Source organism: Rutidosis leptorrhynchoides, chromosome 1, assembly GCF_046630445.1.
Source record: "Rutidosis leptorrhynchoides isolate AG116_Rl617_1_P2 chromosome 1, CSIRO_AGI_Rlap_v1, whole genome shotgun sequence".
Classification (NCBI taxonomy): domain Eukaryota; kingdom Viridiplantae; phylum Streptophyta; class Magnoliopsida; order Asterales; family Asteraceae; genus Rutidosis; species Rutidosis leptorrhynchoides.
In genome coordinates this window covers 145,033,606-145,049,777 of record NC_092333.1, presented here as the reverse complement: position 1 = coordinate 145,049,777, position 16,172 = coordinate 145,033,606, and the positions used below count along the sequence as shown (strand labels likewise).

Genomic DNA, 16,172 nt, shown 5'->3' with positions numbered 1-16,172 from the left:
CTTCATTCCCATACCTGTCACTTTCCATCGTCAATATCTTCAACCTCACTCGTCACCCACCATCCCTATTTCATCGGACTATATACATAGTAAGCACATATATATAAACAATGTACGTATGTAAATGTAGAAACTTTCAAATCCCCCTAGAGAAAAAGTCCCAATTTTTCCGAAGATTTTTTAGTCAGACCTGGTACACCCTTACTTATTTACTTCAATATTTTCCATTTATACCCACCAATCTTTTCTTTCTTTCCTTCAATCCCACATTCCAATTCCCTTTCATTCTTAAAGATTGTTATATTGAGTATTGTGTCTGCCCTGCCCACCTTTGTTCAATTGCTGTTTTAATACTTGTTGCACACCAACTGTTTGATTATATGTTCGAATGAACTGTAAACAGTTATACATACTTTGAACTTTTATTTTGTGTGTAGAATTGGATTGAATATAGATAGATGGGAAATGTATGTGTAGGATCATGTTACTCAAAAGATGGATTGTTTCAATCAATGTCATATCCATATTGGTGGTCTCGATCACCCGATATGATCAACTACAAAAACGCCGAATTTAGTAAAGAATCACCTTCAGTTGAAAAAGATCCTAAACTTTCTGTTCCTGTGTCTGTTCAAAAGACACCTCCAAAGTTAGTGATCATACTGAAAAATGAGACTAAACCATCTGATCAGCCCTTAGTTTCTATCCCCGAAACGAAGCAAGAAGATGTTAAAGAACCTGAAAAGGTTGTGATTGTGAAGCAACAAAGTAAATCGTCAAGCGTTAAAAAGGCGCATAATGTGAAGAGAATGTTGAGTGCAGGGTTACAAGCTGACAGGGTGTTGAAAACGAAAACGGGTCATTTGAAAGAGTATTACAATTTGGGTCCAAAATTAGGACATGGTCAATTTGGTACAACGTTTCTTTGTGTAGAAAAAACTACAGGGAAAATGTTTGCTTGCAAATCAATCGCTAAAAGGAAGTTGATTACAGACGATGATGTGGAAGATGTTAGACGAGAAATCGAAATTATGCATCATTTGTCTGGGAACCCGAACGTGGTTTCGATTCAAGGTGCGTATGAGGATTCGGTGGCGGTTCATTTGGTTATGGAACTTTGTGCTGGAGGTGAACTTTTTGATAGAATTACTAAAAAAGGACATTTTTCTGAAAGAAAGGCGGCCGATTTGGTTAGAACGATTGTTGGTGTGATTGAAGCTTGTCATTCATTAGGAGTTATGCATCGTGATCTTAAACCTGAGAATTTTCTATTTGTAGATGATCATGAAGATTCACCTCTTAAAGCTATAGATTTTGGACTATCCGTTTTCTTCAAACCAGGTATCTTTTAGATTATATATATATTTTCAGGGCCTGTCTCATTAATTTGATGGTCTCTGTTCGAGACATAGAAAATGAACCCTTATAAACGTTAAATTTTTTAAAACACATAAAAAATACCCCGTAATAATATTAGATAAGTTACCAATAGAAAAAATAGATTCTTGTACGATGTAATTGTTTGATAAATTAATTTTCTTGATTTGATGTGTGGCAAAACATATAATTGAACGGATTATTATATAGGTTTTTCAAAATTTTGACCCTTTCAAAATTTTGGCCCTGTTCGGCTGTACACTTCGCACATATAAATAGCTGCAACTGATAGTTGGATACATACAATTCAAGTTTGGGTAGAGTTAGACATTGATCTCTCATTAATATGGTTATATTGGTTCACATAAAATCTATCTATAAATGAAACTATTACTAGTTCCATAAGTAGAATTTTTATTGACATTTGAGTTAATCAATATTGGTCTAAATTGCAGGTGAAACTTTTATCGACGTGGTTGGAAGTCCTTACTATGTTGCACCGGAAGTTTTGCTTAAAAATTACGGTCCACAAGCCGATTTATGGAGCGCGGGTGTGATCCTTTACATTCTTCTTTGTGGGGTCCCACCATTTTGGGGAGGTAAGGCCAATAAAATAAAAAATATGGTAACTCAAAGTCTCTATAGTTAGTTGTGGGTCATCATCATGTACCGTTTTTTATTATTTGAATACAGAATCTGAGAATGAAATATTCGAAGAGGTTTTGAGGGGTAAGCTTGACTTTTCATCTGATCCATGGCCTAGTATTTCGGAAAGTGCTAAAGATTTGGTTAGGAGAATGCTGACTAGACACCCTAAAAGGCGTATAACGGCTCATGAAGTTCTCTGTAAGTCTAATTTGTTCCACTTAGTATATTTTACTATGCGTTATATGATTTTTAGTTACATGATTATAACTTAACGGAGAAATTTAACGAGTTTTTTGACGGAGGGATTATCCACACAAAAATTGCAAACCATAAGGACTAGCAGTGCAAAAAAACCACGGGGACTATTCGTGTAATTATGTCTAATTTTAACTCTTGCTCTAACTGCTGTAGGCCATCCTTGGATTAGTGAAGATGGTGTTGCTCCCGATAAACCTCTTGATTCCGCAGTGTTGACCCGGTTAACTCAGTTTTCTGCCATGAACAAGCTCAAGAAAATGGCTCTAAGGGTAAGTTCTCTAGAAAATATGCTGATAACATTAAAATTTAAGTGCAAAATGTCAACTTTACCCTTACCCATCTCATATTTTTCGCAGGTAATCGCATCAAAACTATCAGAGGAAGAATTAGCAGGATTAAAACAAATGTTCAAGATAATAGATACAGACAATAGTGGTTATATTACTTTTGAAGAACTAAAAGCTGGACTCAAAAAATTTGGTTCTAATCTCAAAGAATGTGAAATTTACAATCTAATGCAATCTGTAAGTTTTACTAATAGACCTTTTATTTGTTGTGCATATCATTTTTTTTTTTAATTGTTTCATTTGAAAGTGCAGGCGGATATTGATAATAATGGTACGATCGACTATGAAGAATTTGTAGCTGCAACGTTGCATGTGAATCAAGTTGATAGGGAAGACCGTTTGTTTGCTGCATTTTCGTATTTTGATAAAGATGGCAGTGGTTATATCACGCTTGATGAACTTCAACAAGCCTGCAAAGAATTTGGAGTTGATGATGTTCAGTTAGAAGAAATTATTAAAGAAGCTGACCAGAATAATGTAAGATAATTAATTATTACCAATATATTCCATTATTAATCCGAATACGCATTCATATTATCTAAAAAGATTGAGATTTGTATCAGAAGTGGCAAAATGGGTAAAACTTGGTTAGAGAATATATATAACTTGAATCGACCCATTTATAAGTACATGAGTTGAAATTGTTACCTTTGAATTCTTTTCTGTTCTAAATTTTTTCGAATTTTTTATATACTTGCAGGATGGGCGTATAGATTACAATGAATTTGTTGCAATGATGCATAATGGAAGTCCTAAATTGACAAATAAGCAATTGAAGAACGATTTCAGTGTGATGTTGAGGGAGCCAGAACCTGTGCTGGTTTGTTAATATGATTTGTTAACTGTTTTTATTTTCTTCTTTTTAAGCAACCGCAACCATACGTTTTTAAAAAAACTATTTTGTAAAATTGGTGTAAGGGATATTTTAAAAAGTTTTAGTTCCATTGATAATAAGATAAGATAAGATAAGATAAGATGTAAGATGAGACAATGAAATTAAAGACCTTGAATGTCTTAAGCTTTACATCCTCTTTCATTGTTAATTTTGTACTTTTTAACAATTTTATATAGATGGAAAGTTTTTTTTTATCAATGGAACTAAAACTTATTTTTAAAGGCTCTTACACAATTTATACAAACAAAACGCTTTGTTAGAAGTTCTTATTGGGATGCTGTTAGCATTTAAATGTCAGAAAATGCATCTAAACTAGAAGATGTTGTTGGATCAATCTTGACATAAAGTAATAAGTTAGAGGTTTATTTTGTGAAATTATATCTCAAATGGATTTGAGGAGGTGGAACATGTGAACGGATAACAAGTGGGCTAGCCGTCATTGTTTTCAATTTTGCTTCTTCCTTGACTTTTCTACTTTATTCTAGACTTGACTATCCTAGATGATTCTAGACTTGGTTATCCTAGATTATTCTAGACTAGACTTGATTAACTTAATAGATAAGGATTAATCAACTATAAATAGGGATGTAATAAGGAGATTGTAATAAGAGTTTTTCTATAATTGGAGAAGGATTTCCAATAAGTTCTTATTCTTAAATTTTACTATTCTGTCTTCATAATCTGGTACCAAATTTCTTCAATTGGTATCAGAGCCAGGTTACAAAAGGGATCGTGTTGTTGATCAAAAGGACTAGATCAATCACCAGATTCTAAGACAGAAAAATACGAGCGTCGATCGAAGACCAGATTCATGGGAGATATTATCAATACCGCGGATGCAATCAAGGATACCAGTCATCTTACGTTCCAGTGCCCTATCCTAACTGCGACCAATTATCCCATCTGGTCGCTTAGAATCAAAGCGATTTTTAAAGCACATGGAATCTGGGAATCAATTGAACCTGGAACTGATGTCGATCAGAAAAAGGATAATGCTGCAATCGCTTATCTGTATCAGTCTTTACCTGAAGACTTGATTCTTCAAGTTGCAAGTTGCACCCATGCAAAGGAAATCTGGGATGCAATCAAGACCCGTCACCTTGGAGTTGAACGAGTAATGGAGGCTAGGCTTCAAACTCTTAAAGCTGAATTTGAAGCAGCAAGGATGAAAGATAACGAAAAAATTGATGATTTTGCCGCAAAACTTTCTGGAATTGCCTCAAAATCAGCTGCACTTGGAACCGTCATTGAGGAAACCACGTTGGTGAGAAAAATATTAACTGCCATACCAGAAAAATTCTTAAATATGGCAGCCACTATCGAACAACTGGTTGATCTCAAAACGGTGAAATTCCAGGAAGTTGTGGGTAGGCTAAAAGCTTACGAAGAACGAACCAGTCTAAAGACTACAAATAACAGCCATGACCAACTTCTGTTGTCCTATGAAGGATGGGACTCAAGAAAGAAAAGGGAAAACAACTTTGGTCGAGGTCGAGGGAATGGCCAAGACACCCGGGGTAGGGGCCGAGGTCGTGGACAGTTTGTAGTCGAGGAAGGGGTTCAGGCCGCGGACAAAACTTTTTTGCTGGTAGACAAATAACTGAAAACTTAACTAAAGATCGATCAAAGCTGCAGTGTTTTCGATGTGATGCATTTGGACACTTCTCATCCGATTGTCCAACATGAAAGAAAGGAGAACAAGCAAATTTGACTCAAGCTAGATCAACCGAACTACCAGTGGCTAATGATGACAAACCTGCACTATTGATGTCCGTAGCCAATCAAAGAAGCGAGAAGGAAGTAATTCATCTATAGTAAAAAGAAGGTTTTTCCAGCAAAGTATGAGTCACATGATGGTGGAGAAAACATGTGGTACTTAGATACTGGAGCAACAAACCACATGACAGGAAACAAAGGACTGTTTTCAAAACTTGATACGGATATTGGTGGTACAGTGAGATTTGGGGATAACTCGTGTGTGGATATAGAAGGAAGAGGATCTATTCTTTTAACATGTAAGAATGGTGAACAACGTTTGTTGACCGACATACTTTATATCCCATACTTAAAGACTAACATATTTAGTCTTGGGCAAGCTGAAGAAGGGGGTTGTGTAATCTTGATCAAACATGGTTTCTTATATATGTTTGAGGTAGATGGATCGCTGCTAATGAAGGTTCAAAGGTCCCCTAATCGGTTGTATAAAATTAATCTCGAGGTTGGGACACCAATCTGTTTACGTGCCAAGATTGATGATCCAGCATGGTTGTGGCATGCCCGTCTCGGTCATGTGAACTTTGATACAATAAAGCGGCTAGGGACCAACAATCTAGTGGATGGAGTGCCGGTTATTGATCACCCTACACAGATGTGTGAAGCATGTTTAGCAGGGAAACATTCACGACAAAGTTTTCCTGTCCAGACGACTTTTAGAGCCCAAAATCCACTGGAACAGGTTTATGCAGACCTGTGCGGACCCATATCCCCTGCCACCCAAGCGGGAAACAAGTACGTTATGCTGATTGTTGATGATCACAGCAGGTTTATGTGGTCTTTCATGTTAAAAACCAAAGGAGAGGCATTTGAGCAATTCAAGAAATTCAAGGCGATTGCTGAAAATCAATATAGAAGGAAAATAAAGGTCCTTAGAACTGATCGGGGAGGAGAATTTACATCCAACGAGTTCAATCAGTATTGTGATTATGCTGGAATCACAAGACAGTTGACTGCACCTTACACGCCACAGCAGAATGGTATCGTTGAAAGGCGAAATCGAACAGTGATGAGCACAACAAGGAGTATTCTTAAAGCAATGGATATGCCACAAAGTTTCTGGGCTGAAGCAGTACGTCACTCGGTTTATATTCTAAACAGGTTGCCCACGAAGATTCTGAAAAATCAAACACCATATGAGGCTTTAAAAGGAAGAAGACCAAATCTTGATCATTTAGGTGTTTGGATGTGTTGGATATGTGAAAGTACCTTTAGATCAAGTAAAAAAACTTGATGACAGAAGTATTCTTATGGTTTATTTAGGAACTGAACCAGGAACTAAGGCACATCGTATGTATGATCCCGAGAAGATGAAAATAGTAATCAGTCGAGATGTGAAATTTGATGAAGCACGCAAATGGTTTTTGCATTCCGGAGTAGAATACAATCAAGAACCTAATCACAAAGGAGAATTCGTGATACATATAAACCCCGGTGAAGTTTTCTCGGCTGATCAAAATTCCGAAAATGGGCCTACTGAACCAGGCAGCCCAAGTAGCTCATATAGCCCACAAAGCAGCAACCCCTCAAGTCAAGGAAGATCGACCAATGAGGAAAGCATAACCCATTCTGATGTTAGCAGTCCTGAAACAACAGTAAAACAACGAGGACCTATGCTGTCTCGTCTCCCGACAGATACAGTCAATGAGTCAGATCCATCTATGGCAGAAGAGGAGACATATGATGATACACCACCACGAGGTTGGAAAAATCAAAGTGATGTATATGATCTTCTTCTTACTGAAGGAGAACCAACAAATTTCAGGGAAGCTACAAGATATAAAGAATGGCAGCAAGCTATGGAAGGTGAAATAGCTTCCATTGAAATGAATAATACTTGGGAGTTAATGGATCTACCCCAAGGACACCGACCTATTGGACTAAATTGGGTATACAAAATTAAAAGGGATGCAAAAGGAAATGTCACACGACATAAAGCACGGCTAGTTGCCAAAGGCTACATCCAGACACATGGTGTAGACTTTGACGAGGTATTCGCACCCGTAGCTAGACTTGAGACTGTTAGACTTATTCTAGCTTTGGCAGCCCAAAGAGGATGGGATGTTCATCACCTAGATGTTAAAACAGCATTTCTACATGGTGACCTCAAGGAAGAAGTCTTCGTATCTCAACCGGAAGGTTTTGTGATAAAGGGGAAGGAACAAAAGGTGTACAGACTGTCAAAGGCTCTCTATGGCTTGAAGCAAGCTCCACGTGCTTGGAATACAAAATTAGATGGAGTTCTAAAGGAATATGGATTTCAAAGGTGTAAGCTTGAACAAGCTGTATACACAAAAAGAACACAAGAAGGATCACTTTTGGTAGGAATTTATGTTGATGATTTGATTGTAACAGGTAATAACCCGGAGAAAATTAAACAATTCAAAAGGCAAATGGAAGATAAATTCGAGATGAGTGATCTGGGTTTACTTTCTTACTATCTCGGACTCGAAGTAATACAAGGCATAGATGGAATAAAAATTCATCAATCAAGATATGCTAAAAGAATCCTAGAGGAAGCAGGAATGTGGGAGTGCAATTCCACTAAATATCCAATGGGACCAGGTCTGAAGTTGATGAAAGATGATGGCAGCAAATGTGTTGATGCAACTGAATACCGGAAAACAATTGGATGCCTTCGGTATTTAACTCATACACGGCCGGATCTTGCATACTCGGTGGGATATGCAAGTAGGTATATGCAAACTCCTAAAATTACTCATCTTCAAGCTGTTAAGCAAATTCTCAGGTACTTGAAAGGAACAGTAGACCTGGGTATTCACTATCGAAGGAATGGTAGCAATAACCTACTTGGATTTAGTGACAGCAGCTTCTCGGTGGACCCAGATGATGGAAAGGGTACTACTGGATTAGTGTTCTACTTTGATGATGGACCTATTGCTTGGAATTCACAAAAACAACAAACAGTGGCCTTATCATCCTGCGAAGCAGAATTTATGGCTGCTACTGCAGCAGCTTGTCAAGCAATATGGTTAAGGGGACTCTTAGCTGAAATAACTGGAAGAAAAAAAGAACAAGTTGTGATCAAAGTTGATAATAAGTCAGCAATATCATTGATGAAAAATCCGGTATTTCATGGAAGAAGTAAGCATATCGACACACGGTATCATTTCATACGAGAGTGTGTTGAAAACGAGAAGATTAAAGTTGAATACATCAGTGGAGATCAACAACGGGCTGATATTCTTACAAAAGCATTGCCGAAGTTAAAGTTTGCTGAAATGAGAGAGATTCTTGGGGTTCAAAGGATTGAAGACTCAAAGAAATAAATGATGACTCAAGGTCAAGATTGGGGGGGGTGATTGTTGGACCAATCTTGATATAAAGTAATAAGTTAGAGGTTTATTTTGTGAAATTATATCTCAAATGGATTTGAGGAGGTGGAACATGTGAACGGATAACAAGTGGGCTAGCCGTCATTGTTTTCAATTTTGCTTCTTCCTTGACTTTTCTACTTTATTCTAGACTTGACTATCCTAGATGATTCTAGACTTGGTTATCCTAGATTATTCTAGACTAGACTTGATTAACTTAATGGATAAGGATTAATCAACTATAAATAGGGATGTAATAAGGAGATTGTAATAAGAGTTTTTCTATAATTGGAGAAGGATTTCCAATAAGTTCTTATTCTTAAATTTTACTATTCTGTCTTCATAATCTGGTACCAAATTTCTTCAGATGTTAGATCTTGATTGCACAAATAGTTCATTAGGTGCTACCATGCCTCTAAATACATGTAAGATGAAAATATAAAAGTCTACTTTTTTGTATTATTACAAACTGATGGATTCGAATTTGTAGTCATATCGGTCCGATACTTCAACCATGTATGCATATAGCAGAGCATTCGCTACACATAACTTGTAAGCAGCCAACAACACGCATATTATTTGTTTTTCTTCTAATGGCCAAAAGAATAAAACTGAAACAAAAATCTGATCCAAGGCATTAAAGAAGATTGATTTGCTAAATAGTTTAAATGAAATCTGTAATATTTGTTTTGTTATAAAATGTTACGTACAAAACGTATAACACATATAGTAACTGCTAATCTAATCTTACTCATATAACTGCTTCATGAAATACTGCTAACAAACTAAGCATGGCAAACGGGTCGGGACCCAAATGGGTTTCGGTCAAAACGAGTCATGTGTCGAACAGGTCTCAAAATTCAAATGGGGCGAACTGGTTTCAAAATTCAAACGGGTCGAACCGATCGGTCCAAACGGATTGGGTCGGGTCAAGACCCATTTTTTCTAATAATTTTTTTTCTTGAAGAAAATATATATATTTAATTATAAAAAAGTAAAATAATTTTTTTTTCATTTTTATTATTTGTTTTTAAAAAAATAATTTTCTTAAAAAAATTTTATTTTTATTTTTTATTTTTCTATTTTGTAAGTTTATTATTTTTCTATTTTTTTCATATTGAATGGGTTGGATATGGGTTTTATCAGGTCTAGACAAACCTTCTAATATATTAATGGATTAAAGATGAGTCCATATTGAACCCATTCCCTTTGTTTTCTCAAGACCCATGGTCCTAAATGATTGACCCAATGGACCCAATTTTTGGTGTATGAGTCTTGATTGTCAGGTATACTAATAACTACAATAAGGATAACTGTTAACATCCGATCAGTTGAAATGAGAGATGGTCGAATGGTTAGTTCGAAAATATTTAAACAACCTATGTAATATAATTGCATATTGCTTGACACTTCCTCTTTTTTCGTAAAATCTTTTTACTTCATGGTTTGTTTTGCTCAAGGATGGAGAAACATTTGGTATGCAACTTTTGTCGATGACTTAGCGATGGTTTGATGTTGTTTTGCAACGGTTAATGATAGTCCCGAAAGTGTTTAAAGTATAACAAACTTCGTTCTTTTAAGAGTCAAACATCACTTTTATTCTTCACTTTAAGCATGGATTTTTGGATATGAGTGCAAGTAAAAGTAAAACGGTATACTTGAATGTCTATTTTTGAAAGTGAATATTTTATATTGTTCATCTTTGAAAGTAAATATTTATTGTTGGACAAACTAAAATAGAAATATGAACAATTATTTTTAAAAGTATAAATCAGTGCATTAACACCATAACCCTAATATCATATCATATTTATTTTTAATTTACAATTTCCAATGGAATCGGTGTACTTTTTATTTTGAACATCGATTTTTTTTCCCGTATTAGTAGATCATTTATTTCAACGATCCTCATCATTTGCACGTATTACATACGTTCGAGCGGAATCCCGATCGACGGTACCCGGGAACACATCCATTCGAGCAGTGTTCCTGGATAGAGGTCCGTGAACGAATCCGGTAAAACCTCCATATAGGGTCAATATATACCACCATTATTGGTGTTCAATTGTTTTAAAGAAAATCATGTCATACCTAAGGATCGAACTCATGGCCTCTCCCTAACCCATGACAAAAAGGACCTGAAAAAAACTATTGGGCTATGCTTGCAAGTTCTCATGCTCATGCTCTACTTAACATAGTGTTTATGTAGATATGAATTTTGGCGGGAGAAAAAAAAAATACTAACACTTGTGTTGCTTACCTTATCAAAAGTATACTACGGAGTACTATAGTCCTGTTTACTTACCACTTAATAATCTGCTTTTGTACAGCTCTTAATTCAGTAAGTAATATTGTTGTTTCTTTGACACTTAATCTGAAAATTGATCTATTTTCAAGAGACATTAAATCAGACACCCTCCAGTATAACAGTCAAATGAAAACAAGTCAAATTCAGAAAATAAGTAAACAGTCAGCAGTGGCGATTCTAGAATTACGACTGAATGGAGTCCCGAAATTTTTTCAACAATAATGATATTTGAATGTTATTTTAGTGGTAGTTTACCTTATAAAAAATTACAAATTCGAATGATATATGGGCTCTAAGTAGTTAAATTTAGTAGTGTCTTATACAATTTAAAAAAATATCTATAAATTTAAAAAATATATGAAGCCCTCCGATTAAATTTAATGACTTCCTATACAATATAACTAGTATTTTCCAATAAAATTTTCGAACTAACAATGTTACATAATCTCACCGAGGGCTTGTTTACTTTTGGATTATTAGACTGAAGTGAATAAATGCATTATTCAGTCACCCAAAATTTTGTTTACTTTTTGACTTAAATTAATGAAATGAATGGATGGATTATTGGTCAGCTAGAAAATGGCTGTTGTCCCCATATGGATTGTTTTTTTCTCAATACTACCCAGCTTCATCTTCTTCCATTATTTCTTTACTTTACATATCCCCTACCCCTACCTTGCTACCTGGCTACCCATCTTCATCTTTCTTCCATTATTTCTTTATTTTACACATCCGTCTCTATTAATCTTCAACAACTGATTTCATATTCTTTTCTATTAAATATAAGCAACTGATTTTGTGATATGTAACAATCAGCACAAATCTGTACATCATTTTTAAATTTCTATTTGCCCTCGGTTTTCATAATTTAAAGCAGCACAAATTAAGCAAAAAAAAATTCGTGAATTATAAGGAAGAAGAGAAAGGATCTGCCGACGGCGATGGATATATGGTAACAAACTTACACCCTAAGATTTATTCAACTATTACAACTAATTTTGAGGGGTTTTATTTAAAGAAGACAGAAAGGGATATAATTTGGAATATAGAAAGAGATATATGATATTTTTATTCAATGAATTAAGGATACAGGTTGAACTTTTGAGAATGAAATGTAATAATTTGGTTAAGATGGAAAATAATCAACAATGAAAAATACAAAGAGTAAAGAGAATTAGGTTGTTAGATCTGAGAAATGATTGACGTTAGAGTTGGAGTAAAGTTAGTCGTTTCTATCATTTAATTTAATTTTGAAAAGAATTGGCTTAGTAATTAGTTATTAAACATAATTAAATTTTAAAAAGAATAGTTAGGGTAAAATAGTCATTTTTAACATTTAATTCGTTTGTTCAGCACAAAAAGTAAACAACAGTTTTATTTCATTAATTATTTTATATTGCCATCTATATTTATATTGTCATCTATATCGATACAGGACTTAATGTAAAAAAAAAGTAAACATGCCCTCAGTGTCCATGTATACTCGCCCGTTATCAAAGTCTACCTTACATGATTGCATGCAACTTGTTAATACAGAAACATTCAGTTAAAAACCAAGGGTCAAACCAAGGGTCCAGATTCCATTATAACCACCATATTGTAACCGTCGATTGTTTGGTATAAAAATACAAATACGGTGCACGATTGGACAGCTCAATTATACGGAAGTTAGACGTCGGACCAATGATATTCCTCCGTCGTGACATGTTGGCACCATCACCTGTTCTCCCGCCACCTTTTCCTCGTTTTCTACCGTCCACTATTTACCATTTTACCCTTCCACTTTTCTTTAAATATTTTATTATACCACTCCAGTTTGGCTTTTTACATGTATTTTGGATTTATTAATCGATTAAAGCTGCAAACAATCATTGCAAATCAATCAATTTACCATATTTATAAGAGTGTTCCCAATGTCTCCGCCTTAGTCCTCAGCGCCACATCAGCACTTTTTTTCCCACTTCCTTCCCAGGACTAAACACTCTCAACCGTGACACTCCTTCCTTCTTTTTTTTTTAAATTTTTTATTTTTTTATTATTTCCAAATAATATTAATTTAGTTATATATATTATAAACAATAAATATGTAATAACATAAAACTTAAATTTCATTGATAAATAAAAAAAAACATTACAAATAATTAAAACATAGAATTTAAAATAAAATTACATAAAATAATTACTCTTCGTCTTCGTCATCGTTAACGTGTGAAGGTCCTGCCTCATCTTGATTGTTTGGATTTCTCGTTGGATCATGTCGAATTCGATAATTAGGTGGAAGACTATAAACGTGTTCTACTAGCATATCTCGTAGTAGTCGATGAATGCCCACATCTCTTAAATCCGCATCTGCCTGGATATGCGCGTCAACCCTTTCTTGGAATGTTCCTCTTGCACGTCGAATCGGACGATAATTCTCTTCAAGTCCACAAAATGCACGGCCGTTGTCCTCGGCTATCATATTGTTTAATATCACAAATGTTAACATAATACTTCTAATTTTTCGGATATAATATGGTCTTGTCGGATGCTGCACAATCGTCCATCGACCTTGTAGTATTCCAAATGCTCGTTCAATATCTTTTCTTGCAGATTCTTGATACCTTTTGAACTTTGATTGTTTTGGATCAATCGGATTTCTGAATGACTTAACTAGCGTGGCCCATTCCGGGTAAATTCCATCCGCCAAATAATAACCCTTATTAAACGTACACCCATTCACCGTAAACGTGCACGGTGGAGCCTCGCCGGCTAATAAGTCGTTAAACAAATCAGATTGATTAAGTACATTGATATCATTATTTGATCCCGCGGTACCAAAGAAAGCGTGCCAAAACCATCCATCATAAGACGCTACCGCTTCGAGCATAATTGACGGGTAACCATGGTCACCTCGTGTGTAATGACCCTTCCAACGTGCCGGACAATTTCTCCATCTCCAATGCATACAATCGATGCTTCCTAACATCCCCGGAAATCCATGTATTTGAGCATGTTTAGTGGTCAAACGTTGCACATCTTGTGCAGTTGGTTTTCTCAAATACTCTGTTGCGTACAAGTGAAAAATACATTTGCAAAATTTATTTAAACAATCATATGCGGTTTGTTCACCCATATGCAAATACTCGTCAAAAAGATCGGCCGTCGCAGCATACGCTAGTTGACGTATGGCTGATGTTACTTTTTGAACAATATTAAAACCAAGTAAGCATCACGTTTTTGATGAAAATAAGTAAAATACTCAGGAATCGGAGTTTGAGAAAAATTCATTATACCTTGACATATCCGAAGAAACAAAGGTTTGCTCATTCGATAACGTCTACGAAAATAATCGTCGGGAAACGTACAGTTGTCGGAAAAATAATCATTCCATAAAGCTTTTGCACGGCCTTCACGATCTCTATATAAATATCTTCTCGGTGCCCTTGGAATGAGTTCAACTTCTTCTTCGTCGTCTAACTCATCTAAATGATCAAGTCTTGCGATATCTTCAAGCGCTCGATTATTTGTGGTATTCAAGATCGTTAATACCAAATTCATATCCGGATCGAAATTTGGGTTATTCGGATTCATATTAATATATATAGTGTTTGATTATTTGAGATAGAATTGATGAATTTGTATGAAATATGAGTGTATGTGTGTGCGTATGAATTTGTATGAAATATGATTGTATGTGTGTGTATGAAATTGTATGAAATTAGAGTATATATAGAGTTAAAAAAAGGAAAAAAAAAAAAAAAAAAACATTTTCATCTCCAACGGCCAAAAATTTGACCGTTGGAGTGATTTTCCCATCGTTTACTCCGTCCAGCATTATGACCAAATAGCACGAAACGGAGCACGATATGGTGGACGGCGAGCTGGGCGGACCCTTGGGCTAGGCGCTGCCAACGCCGCCCAGCAGGGCGGTTGGGTGGGCGGGGATGAGGACGGCAACAATGGGAGCACCCTAATAAACATGTTAAAACTATAAAAATAATTACAGTATAACGTTTAATGAATACTAGACATACGGAGTAAACAGGGCCGTCTAGCTAATTTTGGAGGCCCTGTTCGAAACTTAAAAAGGACCCCTTATAAATGTTAATTTTTTCAATACATATGATATATAATATTATGATAGCGTAATCAATAGAATTAAAAAATTTCAAAACAATCGATGCAAAGTGTTATTCTCAAATAGTTGTCAATACGTTATAGTTACACTGTTGGTTATACAAAACCGTAATCCTAACCTTATTTATAACGAAGTAATTGGTCAACTCTTTATAGTCAATACTCCCATTATATTGTTTTTAATACCTATAAACGTCAATTTATTAAGTCTTTCTTGTTAGATAGTAGACCGCAAGTAAGATATTCCGTTACGCTTTACGAATAAATGAATTATTACATAGGTTTTTCAAAATTTAGAGCCCCTTAAAAATTTGGAGCCCTGTGCGACTGCACACTTCGCACATGCACCGAAGACACCCCTGTGAGTAAATAATACTACGTAGATCAATATATTCAAACAAAAGCGAAAAGCCCTATAAATTTTGATATAAATAAATATTATATGTCATCATTGTACTTTAAATTTTCAAAAAGGGTGGGCATTTATTTAGGGGTGTTTAATTACAATATGTGTGTGAGAGAGAAAGTGAGTAGAGAGAAATCTAGAGAGGTGAGAGAGAGAGGTGAGGTTCGAAATTCTCCGGCAGGCACGGGAGAGGCTCGGGTTCGATACAATGGTAGACTCAAGGATCGTTTAGCTTGGCTATTCGGATCCCAATTGACCTCTTTCATGTTATTCAACTTTCCTGAAATATGGAATGTGGGAGATCTATGGAGGACGTTCAAACCCTTTGGGGACCTTAGGGATGTTTATGTGGCGGCCAAGAGATTAAGAAATGGGCAACGGTTTGCATTCGTCAGGTTTGGCAACGTGAACAATGCAGATTACTTACTTGCATCTCTGGCCAAAATAAAATTCAAGGATCTAAATATCAAAGTTTTCAAGGCTATGGAGAGATGTGATGATGGTCAGGAGGGTTTAAGGAACAAGACTTTCACTAACAAGCAGGCTCATGATTTTCACAATAACGCTTTTAGGGACCAAAGGGATTATAGTAGTGTTGCTGGGAACAATCGAGGTGATCTTAGGGACTTCCTGTCAAAATCTAAATCGGGTCTTAGACACATGCTTAATGAGAAGACAACCGGTCACACTAAGCAAGAAGCTGGGG

The 16,172-nt window shown here is 35.6% G+C and overlaps 2 protein-coding genes and 1 long non-coding RNA gene across 3 annotated transcripts; 1 reads left to right on the top strand and 2 right to left on the bottom strand.

Moving 5' to 3' along the window:
- The first annotated feature begins 422 nt into the window (after window positions 1-422).
- Window positions 423-4,061, top strand: LOC139866106 (calcium-dependent protein kinase 26-like). Its single transcript, XM_071854246.1, has 7 exons — window positions 423-1,341; window positions 1,833-1,976; window positions 2,071-2,223; window positions 2,437-2,552; window positions 2,640-2,807; window positions 2,883-3,107; window positions 3,331-4,061. The coding sequence occupies exons 1-7, from the start codon at window positions 459-461 to the stop codon at window positions 3,457-3,459; spliced, it is 1,818 nt and encodes a 605-aa protein (XP_071710347.1). The 5' UTR covers window positions 423-458; the 3' UTR covers window positions 3,460-4,061.
- LOC139866109 (uncharacterized) lies at window positions 2,661-3,449 on the bottom strand. The gene is made up of 3 exons (XR_011765245.1): window positions 3,279-3,449; window positions 3,128-3,168; window positions 2,661-3,040 (listed from the first exon to the last, which is right to left on the bottom strand). It is a non-coding gene; the product is annotated as an uncharacterized lncRNA (long non-coding RNA).
- Window positions 4,062-13,120: 9,059 nt separating the features above from the next.
- On the bottom strand, window positions 13,121-14,514 carry LOC139889860 (protein ANTAGONIST OF LIKE HETEROCHROMATIN PROTEIN 1-like). Its single transcript, XM_071872780.1, has 2 exons — window positions 14,217-14,514; window positions 13,121-14,121 (listed from the first exon to the last, which is right to left on the bottom strand). Exons 1-2 carry the CDS (start codon window positions 14,512-14,514, stop codon window positions 13,121-13,123), a joined length of 1,299 nt encoding a protein of 432 aa, XP_071728881.1.
- Between the last annotated feature and the right edge of the window lie 1,658 nt (window positions 14,515-16,172).

Excerpts from the sequence above, each read along its gene's own strand:
- LOC139866106 (XM_071854246.1), top strand. The coding sequence starts at position 459 with ATGGGAAATGTATGTGTAGGATCATGTTACTCAAAAGATGGATTGTTT. Across the intron at positions 1,977-2,070 it reads GGTCCCACCATTTTGGGGAG|AATCTGAGAATGAAATATTC; the intron begins GTAAGGCCAATA and ends ATTTGAATACAG. Across the intron at positions 2,553-2,639 it reads TCAAGAAAATGGCTCTAAGG|GTAATCGCATCAAAACTATC; the intron begins GTAAGTTCTCTA and ends TATTTTTCGCAG.
- LOC139889860 (XM_071872780.1), bottom strand. The coding sequence starts at position 14,514 with ATGAATCCGAATAACCCAAATTTCGATCCGGATATGAATTTGGTATTA. Across the intron at positions 14,122-14,216 it reads GTTTCTTCGGATATGTCAAG|TAACATCAGCCATACGTCAA; the intron begins GTATAATGAATT and ends TTGTTCAAAAAG.